We start from the raw sequence: 14985 nt of genomic DNA, 5'->3' as shown, positions 1-14985 counted from the left end.
ATGGTATTCAAGAGCAAAAAAAACATAAGAAAACCATCAAATATAATGAAAGACAATAATAGAAAACCCAAAACAACAAAAACAGAGTGCTAGAAATATGTTTACTTTTATTTCAATGCCAGGTGAGAACCTCACCTAATTTATCTGATTCCAGGAATTTGGCACTTCAGAAAAACACAGTATTGTATCTCAAGAGCTGGCAGCCTCACTTGCATAAGACAATGTTTCTAAGACAAAACTTATGGAAACCTGGCCTTCTGCTAACCATTTCTCACCCTGAATGTGATACTTTTAGTGACATTTTTAGATCCATGTTTAGTTTGACATTAGTGACTCTTCAGCAAGTAAAGGTTTTGGACATTCTCTTGATTTAGCTAAAAACTCCTTAAAAAGTTTCATTTTTAAAAAGAAAAAAAAAGTAAAGAAAAGACAGAATAGACCAAGTAATAGTAAATATGCAACATTGTTCTTCCAGGCTTTTACATAAATACCCTCTCACTTTCTGTCTTGAGACTCTGCCTGTTGGGAGGCCAGAGAACATTTTAACCCTGTATTTATAAGAGTCTCAACTTCTATGTAACACATTGTTACTAACATTATTGGTTCTGTCAATTACCAAACTGTTGATTATCCGTTCTCCAAAATGTCAAGCATTCAGTCCCTTACTTTGAGAATGTGTGTACTTCGTTGTAGACAATGGAGCTATGTGTATGCTTGCACCACCATACAAAAATCTCTTCCTTGGCCAGGTCAGCACCTTGCCAAATGGCTTTCTCCGTCCATACTATCTTTTCTATTCCAACCTGTTGATTTTCCCTCAACCTTCCATTTCTCCAAAATCTCCTGCTTTCTACTACAAAATACCACAGCTGAGCTATTCCATCCTTCTTTGAGCCTTTCAGTGGTGAAAGATCAAATTAAGTTATAAATTATTTTTTTCTTCTATGTACATTGTGATTTTGTTCTCCTCAGACACCTGTGCTACTCTTGCCTTATTTTAAAAAGAAGATGCTATGAAAAAAATACTTAGACTTTAAATTACTAATGTTTAATATTATAGATCTTGACAGATGTTATCTTGTCTAACTCAAGAATAAAGGAATGCTAAAGTGATATCGATTTTAATTACATAGGCAATTATATATTTTATATGCCAAACTTTGCACATTTAGCAATTTAGTTTTACTTTTTTTTGTCAATAGTTTTTTGTGAGAGAAGGAAACCAAAAGAAGTCTTGGTTTGAGGCTGAAGAATTCTGTAGAGAAATAGGGGGAAATCTGGTCACAATCAACACAAGAGAAGATCAAATTTTATTATGGCAATTAGCATCGTGAGTACTGGCACAATTATTTTTTTGTGTTCATACTATGTTACATATGAACTCCTCCAAAATGTATTTGGAGCTGGACAAGTGAATGAATAAAGACAATCAAATTTTAAGTTAAAATGGAAATGTTTCATCTGGAAATACTATTCTGGAACACAGATTTTTCACCAAAAAAAACCCCCAAACTTGAATATTTCAAAGAGGCTTTGATATTTTTGAAATATCCATTACATGTTTTTATCGAGACTGTTCTCCAGATCTGATCAACTTTCTACATGTTAGTCCCTCTTCCCAAAAGGTAGACAATAAATTGTTCTGCTCCAATGCTGCCCTTTTTTAAGTGGCTACAATTTATGTTTTAAGCAACATGTTCAAAAAAGCCCTTGAGTTAATCTAATATAAACTAAAATGCAAGGACTTAACATGGAAATTTTCTAACTATAATCTGAATAGTCCTGAAATTGAACAGGAATTAATTGTAATTAATTTCTGCTAACACTGTAGATACCATGTCTTTCTCACAATGCAGAAATTATGCCATTATTTCCCCCTCAAATTAGACCACTACATTTTGATTGTATTCTGTAATGTCAAGATATCTCAGTGGCACATAATATATAGCTATTTAACCAAAACTGTTTCACATAACGGTGAACTGAGGTTTAATATCTCAAATAGATTTAAAACTGTTAGATAGAAAACTCTTAGTGATCTCACCCTTCTTCACTTCAGTATTTTTCAGTATTTTGAGAAGCTGAATGTGTTTTTCCTGATCTGTTAAGTCTCTTTGCTTTAGACTATCAACTCTTTGCAGAGGAAAATCTTTGTGTTAGGCAATGAATGAAATAGGACTCTATATTATCTGGTCCATATGTATGATAAACAGCGTGAACTATTAAATAAACTACATAGGATGTGCCAAGAAGCAAATCAAAGCTGTTGAAAGAACAATATTCACTATTTTTCATTAGTTAAATTGTATTATAGCTCTCTTTTGATGTTTTACTTTTGCTAAAGTCCCTGTCCATGAACTCCTGCTACAGCCAAGAGCTGCATTGCAGCCACAGGGATAGGAGCCTGAGCTAGCTCTGTGCCACATCACTTTAACTTACATTCAAATCTGGAAATTCTTGTCCCAACACAGAGCCCTACCAAACCCCCTGAGCCTGGCTATGGGCCTACACTGAAGGAGCAGCTCCCAATTCAGATGTGACAGAAAGTAGCATGTTTTGATGCTTTCCAGTGTTTGTATCATGGCTCCTCTTTCTACACTCATGTATCTCTACTTCATGATTTATTTTAGGGATAAAGGGCTGTATACTCAGGCTTTCTGGATCGGTTTGTTCCTCTTAAATCCTGATGAAGGATTTGCCTGGATTGATGGTTCCCCTGTGAGTACTTATTTGCTGGATATTAAGTGACTTTCTGTCCTTTAGAATATATAGATTTTCATCTCTTTATGCCTTTTTTCCTAACTTTTTAAACCTTTTGCAGTTGTATGGTAACCCTTTATCCATCAGCTGAACAGCTGAGTGATGGCACCATTTTAACACACTAATGGAAGTACAAAATTGCCTCCATTTCATCTCTGGTACCATGTTATATCCCACCTTTCACAGTTCGTGCTCTTAGATCTTCACAGCATCCCAGACCGGGCACTGCTGTATGCCAGTACTGAGAAGTCAGGTTGCTATCTTTCACAAAGCAAGATAAACACGACTCCCTCTGTCCATCAGTATTTCCTCCACCAGACACATGCTTTTCTATACTGTGTATCCTTTACACCTTCTCCAGGAGTGATGGGAAAAGTGAGCTGACCAGTATGACTTTTACAGCCCTCTCAGATCTATCTGAACTTATACTGATCCCATTAACAAAGCACTTGAGATGATGAGATCCTGAAATTGTGTTACCATTACTTCCACTCAGCTCAAATCACACAGTAATTGAGATGCATTTCCAACACAGGTAATTTATGAGAACTGGGCTAAAGATGAACCCAACAACCATGAAGAACTTGAACATTGTGTTACGTTTAATAGATCACCCCAAATGCGCTGGAATGACGTGCGCTGTGAACGTTTACTTAATTGGATTTGTGAAACAAAAAAAGGTATGATTACTTCCCCATTTAATTGTAGCGATAAACCCAAGTTCAGAAACAAATTGTATGGATTTAAACAAATTGAAAAGAAAGATACTGGGAGTTGTTAATTTTAAAACCAGTTGCAGTTAAGGCAACGCATAAAGCAAGAAGAATGACTTGAGATATTTCAATTGTTCTCAGGTGCAGGAAGTGAAAGATATCCCTATTACTTTATCTCTGGCTTTCTCTTTCTACTATGGATTGAATAAATTTGCAAGGCAAAGGTACTTACACCCTTTCGTTTTATCTCCTCCTCCTATTTCTATCTGCTTCAGGCTTGCCCAGGAGAGTCAAAGGTGCAGGACACTAGAGTTTTGTGTACAAAAAACAGCTTTGCTTCCCACTGAGAAAGGATTAATGTGAACCAAAGGGAGAGATCAGTTGCCATAGGAACCGACAACACTGAAAAAGAGATCAAAAGTAGAGGCTGGTGTAGCCTTGAAGGACTCCTGCATCCACCAGCTTTGCCTGGGAAGCAGAGCCCTAAGGCCAGGTTCCTTGCATCTGGGGCCAGGGCATGAAATGGACGTGGTCCATGTGTGTTAGGGTGCCTGCCAGTGGGAAACGGAGTTTCATGGCCTGAAGACCCCAAGTGACATCCGATAATGAATTAACTTGTTTTGCTTACTTGGTCCTGCTTTTACAACCCTGCTTCCTGGTTGTAAACTGAGTACTTCTATGCATCTCCATGGAGCAGGAACTAGCTTCTTGAAATTAAAATAAATTTGGATGCCCACAGGCAAGTAACAGGAGGCATAATCATGAGGGGAAGGGAGAAGCAGTTACATAAAAACCACTAAATACATTTAATATTTTGTGACTCTGCCAACAAAGAGTTACCCTCAAACAGTGAGTAATACACCATGTTACCCTTGAAAAATTGCTTAATCACTGTTCCCTTGTGGGTAGATTAGTCATAAAAATGCACCACGAAAACACCAACTTCCATATACCAGCTCAAAGCAGTACATCCTGCTCAGCTTCTGGTGTGTTGAGTGCACTGCTTTGTACAGATGTGGCTCTCTGCGCTTGGTGATATTACTCAGGAGGACTTCAGAAACCGTGACATAAAGACTCAGATCAGTTTATCTTGATTCTAGATGACCTTTCCAAAATAAGAACAAAATAAAAGAATAAGATCTTGTTATTGTGAGTCTAGATATTATGATCACCGTGAAAGGAGATATGCTCAGCTGTAAATTCCTCATATATGCTTAAGTAACATACTTACTTTGGATACTACCCTTCAGTAAAGCAAGGAATGTTATGTTAGAATTGAAAAATAAAATCAAAATGAAGAATGAAAATTCATCGTGAAGATATCTGAATAATTTTAGTTCTATTCTGCAATAACTACTTAAAAAGAAAATAGTAAAAAGCTCCAAACAGAAAAGATTAAATTGTTTTTTCATCTGTTTCTCTGATCTAAACTGTTCCTGTAATTTCTTTAATAATGTGTTCCTCTGCATTAAGCCACAGAAGAAATGGAGAAAGCTAATAACAGAATCAGTGGTCCTTGTGAAGAACAAAATAACAGGCATCCAAAATGAAAGCAGAGCTATCTTTGAAGGGTTATAGCTGGCTCTGGGAATAGCAACAGATTAATTACTTCCTCCTGATTCATCCTGTAATCAGAATCTAGGGTCTGGTATCTACTTGCTCTCCAGGTAATCCTCGACTATCTCCAGGACTCTCTTAAAAAAAGACTTTCTGAGTGAAAGCCAAGCCATCAGGATAGGAGGAATGCACCTAGACACTGGAAATGATGAGTGGTATTAACAAAATACCAGCACTAAGCTTTCAGTACTTGCAAACAGTTTACAATTGTGTAGGTAAGCTTGAAACTTGATATGTTGGCTTGATCATGTTTAGGTCTAGTCCCATAACTGTAAAAAAATAATAGTATGTCAAGTAAAAACACTGAATAGATTTTCAATCTGAGGTAAGCTTATTGTACAAAGTGTTGACTGCCCATCTTGGATTGTTTAATACAGTGTTTTCAGAGAAATGTATGTGCAGTTGAAAGATACGTATTTTTCACTAGATAAATGGTACTAAATTATACAATTTTTTAAATTTAATCCATTGGTATGGGCTCTAAGCTGTTGAAAATACATTAGAAAATTCAGAGTTGCATTTTTTTCTCTATTATACAAAGCATTTGAAACTAAAGCAACTCCCTGAATTATTTTGTATTTAGAATGTTGCTTATGATGATCTTCTATTTTACAGGTACACTGCTAAAACCTGAACCACACTACAAACTTGGTAGGACTTTTTCCTCTTTCAAAGGAAAATTCACTGTATAGTTTTCATACTTTGTACAGGCCAGATATTAATGCAATACATATGATTCTTTATCTTTCAGAATATCAGGCAACCAGTGATGGATGGATCATATACGAAGACAAGCAATACTATTTCAGCAAAGAATATGTCCATATGGAAAAAGCACGGAGAATTTGTCAGAAGAATTTTGCAGATCTTGTTGTCATTGAGAATGAAAGCGAAAGACAGTTTCTGTGGAAATATGTAAGGACTGAATCTATTAATTATAATTTAATTCTGAAGCAGAGCGGCTGATAAAATAAAGGGAACAGCCAAGCTATTTACATAGGCTGGAGTCCTGAGTTATTGTCCTACATTACTTATTTATATAACAAAATATTTGTTCAGGACCTGTAAATAAATTATTATTTCTTTTAGTAGGTAAAGAAAAAAGGCACGCAAATGTTAAAAGTGCTGCAAAGGATATAGCTCAGCCACAGGTTGCTTATCTCTTCTAAGATATGTAGCCTTTAGCACAGCAATTACTGCTTTCCTGCCCATTGGGTTCCTGACTCCAGGATGTTCCCTATATCCCTGTTTGCCTGCTTGCAACCTGGGTCTGAACCTACAATGTTCTTGACTGAGGCTCAAATCCTTGTGGGTGGGGATGAAGGATTTAAAAAAATCACAGACATGGTTAATAGCTTTCCAGATTTTTGCTTGATGTTGAGGAACCTGTTTAGTGCTTAACTCTGTGCATTGCTTTTGTTTTAGATTTACACAAAACTTGTAATGGAATCATATTTCATTGGCTTAGTTGTCAGCTTTGATCAGAAATTTAGGTGAGTAAAGGAAAACTGATAAGAACAGCAAATGATGGTAATTTCATCTTGCTCTGTGGCAGCATTTGTGTGTGTTTTCATTTTACAAGTTAATAACCCTTTTGCAACTGACTTCTGGATAGTTTTCAGGACAAGTCTCAGATCAGAAGTTATAAATTCTTTCATATATAAGCAGAGCAATGCATTTTCCAACAAAATCAATAAAAGTTCATGGGTAAGATTGATTTCACTTAATGTCTTAGACTGAAAGTACTGAGTTAAACACCCAAGCAACCCTTCATAGGTAGTAAGGAGAAGCAACTAATGTTAAGATGTTATTCACCTAATCCACTTCAGACATCAACCTTAGGATGAGATTAACTCTGATCAGATCTCCAACGGCTACAGAGAAAACACAGAAGATTTAGATACAATGTAGATGTAAAGGTTTAATTAGACGAATCTCATTGGTTTAAATTGGGTGAACTGGATGCAAGAAGTGTGAGCAACCTCTCATTCAACAGCTATCTGAAATTGCTGATAGGGAATCTGTTTTAGAGATCTGTTTGTAGAAGGCTTCCAGCAGGACACCTTTCCTGGATGAAAGGGAACTCCATGCATGGGTGAGATCTTGGGATTTCAGTCGCATCCAGATGATAAGAAGTGTTCCCTTTGAGTATGACATTGTTTATCCAACCTCTGGCAAAATGGGACACTGCTAGGACTTGAATGTGACAGTACTAAACAGAGGGGAAGCCACAGCAATGCTGTAGATGTGTCCTCTCCACTATATGTAGAGTGCCCTCTGGTCACTGCTAGTACCTTGCTTTGCCTTTAGCTAAACACATCTCGTAACTAAACAAATGCCTCACTGGAAATGTCTGTCCAGCAGCAACTGTCCTCTTGTTTCTTTCAGCTGGCTGGATGAGACCCCAGTGAACTACGTTGCCTGGGCTCCAAATGAACCCAATTTTGCTAACAATGATGAAAACTGTGTGATAATGTCAAAAGATTTTGGTAAGCAAAGTAACAACATGAAATATTTGGTTGAAAATTTAGCATCAAAAGCTAAAAAGTTTCCTAAAAAGTAAAATTTGAGGCCACGCCATAAATAGGTAGTTGAACAATAGTGACAGTTTTTCATAACCAGTATACTGAAGTTTAAAAGCACACCATCACTATTAGGAGGCAAACACATGATGGGAGGGAGGAGTGTGTTAGGGCAAATAGTGTACATGGCAGCTGTTTCACTTGCCCCCGAAAGGTTTCATTTGTGCTCCATGAACACTGTCTGGGGCTGACTGCTGTACTGGTGGTATGAGAGTGTCAGACAGTGATTCTCTGTATTTCATTTATTTACAGGCCTTTGGAAAGATATAAACTGTGCTGTGAAAAATGCCTTCATCTGTGAAAGGCACAATTCAACTTATGTAGGAATTGCTCCTACTGTACTTCCACCTCTGGGAGGATGTCCTAAAACTTGGCTTTTGTTTAAAAATAAGGTGCAGTAACAAATTCCAGCCTTATTTAGCAGATTTGTTATAGGTAGAGAAAACAACTATCCCTTTTGTCTCATTATAAAAATTCTCTCACTTTATGCATCAGTTTATTAAGTGGTATTCTAATTAGCAGTGAAGTCAATTTCCATGTCAGCAAGTCTGTATTAAATCTCAAAAAAAAGTGAATTTGAATGTTTTAAGTTGGGATTTTTGTAAATGCCCACATGCCAGTGTCTAGAATTTTCTGTGTATTTTAGACATACTTACTGCATGGAAATCCTGTTCCATTATCCTTATCTGTAGGTGTAAGCTCCTTCTGAGTAACATTGAGGTGAAAAATGAAAGATCACATTTTTCATATATAATTCGATGCCATAAACAACTCATCTTGAGTAACACAAACAGCAATAAATGTCAAATCAAATGTAGAAAACAAGCAAGCATTTTTTTTTGCTAAGTTAAGCAAAAGTACACCTGGCCATATGAACTTAAAGAAAAACCAAAGCCAACAAATGAAAAACACAAATCAATCCCACAGTACAATCAATAGAAAAAGTTTTAATGCATTCAAAGGGCATAAAACGTGTGAAACAGTATATGCCAGTGGAAAACCATGTCTTCTCTCCTTCTGAACATACACAACCAAAAAACCAATTTTTTACACCAGTATTCAGAAAAAATCGCCACGGGATACTAATACACCGTACAAATGAGTACTTCCTCCTGGCACTGTTCCACTCTTGCTGAGGTGCTTGCACAAGCTCAGGCTTTAACACTATGTCTGTGGTATATAACTGAAAGAGCTTGAACTGAGAAATGTCTGTCCCAAGTTATGTTCCCTATCAGGAAACAGTTTCGGTCCCTCAAAAATTCTACTTCCTGGTAATGTGACCCAAAATCTCTACTTGTGCACCCTGGATATCTACTTAATTCCTCAAAAGTTTCTGAAGGTTGCCTGCTCTTGCCCAGCACTCACCTTGGAGAACCCACAGGTTTGTTAGTGCTGCAGACACATCAGTGTGATTAGCTGGGTCTCCTTCTTGTTGTCAGAAAGTATTTCCATTTCAGCAGGTCCCCTCATCTACTGATCTTTACATGCAGGAACTAGAACTGAATTAAAACCTGTGGTTTTAACACTCTATGACACCTGATATTTCATCTAATTCTTTACTCTCTCTGCAGTGTTACAAAATATTTGGATCCAGACAAGAAGAGAGACTGACCTGGCACTCTGCAAGAAGTGCTTGTATAGAATTAGGAGGAAACCTGGCCTCTATACACAATGAGCAAGTGCAAGGTATGACATCTGAACCTTTTGTCACGAAGTAAACCAACACATGTCACCATCGAATGATAAGGCCAAACTAGCCTCCAGATCTAGATAGCATAACCTAAGGAGAAAGACTCGGAGCTGCCGGATCCAGAGAAGACTGGAGTGAAATATCATGGCAATTCCCATCTCTTGTCAAAGCATTATGTGGAGGGAACAGTATAATCTGTTCCCCATAGCTCTGGAAGGCGGAATAAATAGTTCTAGTTCATAGGAATAGAAATGTCTACAGATGCTCAAGTCAGAAAGTAAACAAGCATTCATTGGACATTATGTATGTGCAGTTGATGCTTCCTTAGGGATGACTGATTAATAATTTTTTAGTCTGTTCTAGCCTAATTTCTGTAATATTTCTAAGAAGTCTCTATATAATTTTTATCTAAAAAACCTTCTTTTTTAATGAAATCAAACTGCTTCAGTTAAAGTACCCATTGTAATTTTTCTCTTTTACCATTAACTCATGATCTAGCAATACTGAACCTGATATTTGCAATATTTTTATAAGTTGATTGGTTGTTTTATTTGGAATTTGGTTTACACTGAATTTGAAGAAAGACAACTCCTCAGCTACTCTCTTTCTCTGATCTTCTTTTCTTTTTTTAATAGCCTTCTTCACCTTCCACCTAAAGGATGTTTCCAATGAAACATGGATTGGGCTGAATGATATTAACAGTGAGGGTACATATCTTTGGACAGATGGAAGTTTTTTTGACTATTCAAAATGGGCAAGAGAATTCCCATTTAGAGATAAATACATAAACATTGACTGGAATTATGTTAAAATACAGGTAAACAAATCAGAAAATGTCTAACTTATGTAACATACTCAAGGTAGCCTGACTTCTCTCTCAGCTTGGATCCTGTATTTCAATGACTTTTTAAAAGCTGTACCCAGAAATTAATAGGTCTGTTTAGATTCTATACATATTGTCATTCCTTTGCAGAAGTTTAGAACTGCAGAAGAGGAGTGCTATATGGTAATTACCACTAGAATTAATTAGAATTATTAGATTTTTACTGAAAATATTCAGTATTACTTGCTGGGATTTTTACTTTTTTTTTATTGTTTCTTCTTGTACAGCGTGAGTCCAACTGAAAGTTTAACAAATAGCTTTGGCGCACTGCAAGAAATTTTAATAAACTGAGAAAAGTTCTTGCAGTAATCTGCCAAGGAAAGTATACTTTAGATAGATAATAAAATAAGCTTATTTTTGAAGAAACCATAAATAGAAATAAGAGAAGAAAAAAATTAGAAAAGAAAGCTATTAACTTTGACTCCTTGAACCTATTTCTATTACTGTAGAAGACATTTTGCACTTCATCAGCTATAATTTTCTTTTTTAATTTTTTACTAGACCGACTGTATTGCAATGAGAGAAAGATCTGTAGATGAAGCAGGTTACTGGGAAAACACTGACTGCCAGCATAACAAAAGCTATATTTGCCAGATGGACAGCAGTAAGTTTTATTTCATTGTTGGAAGACATTTACTAAACAATCTGACCGTATGAGTCCTCAGTTGTAAGTGCTCAGCTGTGCCTGTAGCAGCTTGGGTGAGGGAAGCAGGGCTACTTTCCCAGCTCAGGAGTTCCAGACACAAAACCCACTCTAGGATAAGGACTGTAAAAAAGTTTTGGCTTTACAGGCTCTCGTCTACCAGCATACCCACCAACACTCACAGAGACTGACTCCACCTACCCTGCAGACACCTACATGTAAATCAATTGCCTGCACATGGCGAGTAGACACTTTGAAGGAAGGATTCATTTGCCTCATGTTGACGCAAACACCCAAAACAGGTCAGAAGAGCTATGCCTTCAAAATGCCTTTTTTTGCTATTGACACAGAAGTTGTTTATCTGTACTTCACCCAGCTAACACAGATATAGATCTGGATCACGCTATTTTGCAAATGCAAACACTAAGCATAAAAATAAATCCATCAGTGACCTCAATCATAGGTATTTTAGCTAGCTGGACAATACACTAAAGGTAGATTCCTCACCCACACCCCCAGGCCTAACCCCCACTCACTAAAAATCCCTCACATATACTCCACCAGGGGGTTAACTAAGGTCAGTTAAATTTGTTGTTTTGCTCATCAGTCTCCTAGCTTTTATATCACAAGACCAGTAATAATGAGAAGGGCCAAAGTTCTAGTTTTCTTCATGTGTCTTCAGGGTGGGAGACACATCCAGAGCACAGCTACAATGCAAAGACTGCAGGAATAGAACAGGGAACTGCTGAGCAGCAAGTAAAAATACAGGAAGAAGGCACAGCTGGGCCAGATGTTTCATGGCTCTGTTCTGTGCAAATGCAGAAAACTGCATAAGGGTGTCACTAGCAAAAAAAACAATTGTCCAGGCATTCTCAACACTGACTGAACACAAAGGTGGTTTTTGTCCTTTTTTTTGTCCCCATCGCTAGCTCTAGGTCTGTGTCTTCCACATCATTTAAGGTACAACTATGGTTTTTTTAACTTCATCCTACATGGGAAAGAAGTAACAGCAGAGTCACAAACTTTGCTTAGAATGAAATTCATCCCTATTTTGAGACCTAGGTGGTGTGGAGCTCCTGCATTGTGCTTGTGCCTGGGAGGAATTTTGCCTGCCCTGCGGAACGGGAACTGAGAGAGCTTTGGGGGCACGACCACTGTGTGATCAATATTCACAACATTTCAGCTGATTCAGTGTATGTCTACAGATATGCATAGCTCATTTGCTGCCTCTCCCTAATCCCTGAATACACTAGTGACACTACAGTTAAAAATAATGCCAAGTTACCATTAAAATGTCTCCTGTCTTTTAAATAAGAAATGCTTTTACTTGATGCTTGTGCTGCCACACTATATTAATCTCTTACTCAAAAGTAATACTGCTATTCAGGCAGTTAGTAATTTTTCACTGTTTTTGCCCCTTCCTCTCAAATTTGTACCTTTTCCCTGCAGAGCCTGAACTGTTTCATTCCACAACTGCTCCAGATTCAGGTTTCATCCATTATGGTAACAGCAGCTATATAATCATTCCTTCTAAAATGAATTGGGAAGAAGCAAGAAAAGCCTGCAAGGAGAAATCTTCAGAGCTTGCAAGCATTTTTGATTATTACAGTAATATTTTCCTGCTGCTGCAGGCAGCACGATATGGAGAGCCCTTATGGATTGGGCTCAACAGCAATGTGGTAAGATTAAGAAATTGATAGGTAGTGCAGTTAAATGCTATGATTGGATTACTATCAGCAGCTAGAATTGTAGCATAAACAGATTTTGGAACCTAGGACTGGTGGACAGTGCTCACTTCATTTAACTTTATCCATCTAGAATCATTAAACTCCATCTTAGACAATGGAGAAGGATGGAAATCCCTGACAGCGACGGCCTCTCTTTATTATCTCTACGGCAATATTAGACACTTAGGTCAAACTACACAGTTAACATTTAGAAGGCCATTTTTAGGAGAAATTAATTTTACTCAGAGGGACCAACAGGGTCATTAAGGCCTTGTAATCATTGGCAGTTGTTGCTTTTTTGGTTCAGAAGGGTTCACAGGACATACCATGTGCCTCTGAACACCTTCCTTGTTATGCCTGCTAAGTTCCAAAGATAAAAAGCAGTAAAAGCCATACCATACTTGAAGAGAATACAGAGATTCAGGTCCAGAGCTGTGTGGATTTCTCAGATTTTTCATACTGATAGCTGGGGTTTACTCGTGAATGTTTCTCTTCAAAACTGTACTTGAACTTAGAGTCTTTGACAGTCGACTCTGAGACCCACTTCCACCTGAGCTTTCTACAGGTTTCATGGTCCTATGGTCATGTTGCTCTTCATGGTGACTTGACTCTTCCTGGATGGTGGTTCCACCTCTCAGTGTTGCCCAACAAGGGACTAAGCACCCGCAGCACTCGGGAAGCACCATTTAGTTTTCAAAATCCCTTCACGACTGTTCCAGCATGGGTGGCATACTGCTGTGTCTTACTTTTATGTTGCTGAGTCCTGATTCAATTAATATTTTACAGTACTAGCACAGACACACAAACTGAGCACTATATATCCCCATGAAAATGCGCAATTGTGTAAATCCACTTGAAACGGCAGGTGAGAGTGTAGAAAAAGTATCTGTTTCAATTTCAGAGTTATGGCTATTACAGATGGACCGATAAAAGGAAAATAACTTTTTCTAATTGGTACTATGGAGAACCAAAACAGAAAAAAGCCTGTGTCTACCTAGAGCTCCATGGGACCTGGAAAACAGCACCTTGTAAGGAAAATCATCTTCCTGTCTGCAAAAAATCTGAGGGTAAGCTATGGTAATGACTATTTTTATGGTAGAAACCTTGATCAATCTGCTTTGACTGAAATACAAAATTCTAAGTATATATTAAGGAATAATAAGTCTGAGTATGTAATATCAATACCTTTATTTTGCATGAACAGTATTTCATTTTGATGGGGTTGTCATTCACCAGCCAAGGTACTGTCATTTTACTGGACTGTGTGATAACTGCCGTAGGAGTCAATCTTCATCACAGGCAGACAGAACACAGACTGTGGGAGTACTGAATGTTTCACTTTGAGTCTACTAGAATGTGAAACTTTCTGCTTGCAAAGATTTCTTCAATAAAGCCCACTGAGTATAAAATAAATTTTATTCCTTCAATGTAAGCAGTGTTCATACACTGGTTACAGCTTCACTGTGATGAGATTCTAAAACCTGAGGAAAGGAGGAAGAGTTTTATCTGGGGGAAAAAAAGAGTCTGTTATTAGAACAATCAAGTTCACACTTCACAGTGATTCTCTGAGAGTCACTGAGGAATACTGCAAATCAAAAGCTACAGGCAGATCTTAGGATGGGAATGAACCTTTTTGATTTCCATTTGTATTAGAGCAATCACTGTTAGGTCTAGTGGCACAGACTTAATGGAAATTCTGTTTCTTTTGATCTGATTTTATGTAGTTTTTCTTCAATTTCTTTTCCAGGCCAGACTCCAAACTTTATATCTACTCATTTGCAACTTTCATTTTAAAAACACATGTTCTAACTGAGTGTGTCACTGTGTCATTCCATAATATTATTGCTTGCAGGAAAATGAGAGGCTATGACATAAATATTCAATGACCCTCAGATTATTCCATGCATTTTCAGAGTTAAAGCTGTTCAGAAATTTTATGTAAGGATTATTATATTGAGGAAAATATTAAATGGGAAATTTCCACAGTAAACTATGATTTAGCTGATACTTCATTTGAAATCAAATTGTTATTTGAACCTCTTGAGGGTTTGGAAGTTTTCTGGCTTTTCTTTTTCTCCATTTTTACTGTATCTTTTATTTACACAGATTTGTTGGTTATAACAAAATAAGCTAGAACCAACTCCCCCTGAACATTCAAATATCCTTGAGAATGTCCAAGTTTGATTTAGTTGGTAACACAGAAGAGCACAGGCTCACACTGAGCCATTCAGCTGTGACTGAGCAGCTCTTCTTCTCATTGTTACTCTTGACACAGTCATTGATAATCCTAGCACTGTGTGCCAAAGAATATTTTAACTACCTTAAAGAAAGGTTTTGTTTTTTTTTAAACTCGATGTCATAGCTGAAGAA

At 37.3% G+C, this 14985-nt stretch overlaps 1 protein-coding gene across 1 annotated transcript in view; it reads left to right on the top strand.

The window, feature by feature from the left end:
* The window catches only part of LOC104538000 (macrophage mannose receptor 1-like), a 32927-nt gene that overhangs the window by 12535 nt on the left and 5407 nt on the right, over nt 1-14985 (top strand). The window contains exons 11-23 of the mRNA XM_010181036.1: nt 1203-1330; nt 2631-2718; nt 3296-3440; nt 5706-5741; nt 5842-6005; nt 6516-6583; nt 7479-7579; nt 7925-8064; nt 9244-9358; nt 9998-10167; nt 10747-10849; nt 12338-12567; nt 13517-13682. Of these exons, the coding sequence (XP_010179338.1) occupies nt 1203-1330; nt 2631-2718; nt 3296-3440; nt 5706-5741; nt 5842-6005; nt 6516-6583; nt 7479-7579; nt 7925-8064; nt 9244-9358; nt 9998-10167; nt 10747-10849; nt 12338-12567; nt 13517-13682 (1654 nt within the window). The remainder of the gene's footprint in view (nt 1-1202; nt 1331-2630; nt 2719-3295; nt 3441-5705; nt 5742-5841; nt 6006-6515; nt 6584-7478; nt 7580-7924; nt 8065-9243; nt 9359-9997; nt 10168-10746; nt 10850-12337; nt 12568-13516; nt 13683-14985) is intronic.

Source organism: Mesitornis unicolor, unplaced genomic scaffold, assembly GCF_000695765.1.
Source record: "Mesitornis unicolor isolate BGI_N332 unplaced genomic scaffold, ASM69576v1 scaffold27873, whole genome shotgun sequence".
Taxonomy (NCBI): domain Eukaryota; kingdom Metazoa; phylum Chordata; class Aves; order Mesitornithiformes; family Mesitornithidae; genus Mesitornis; species Mesitornis unicolor.
This window is presented reverse-complemented; position numbering and strand designations above follow the sequence as displayed.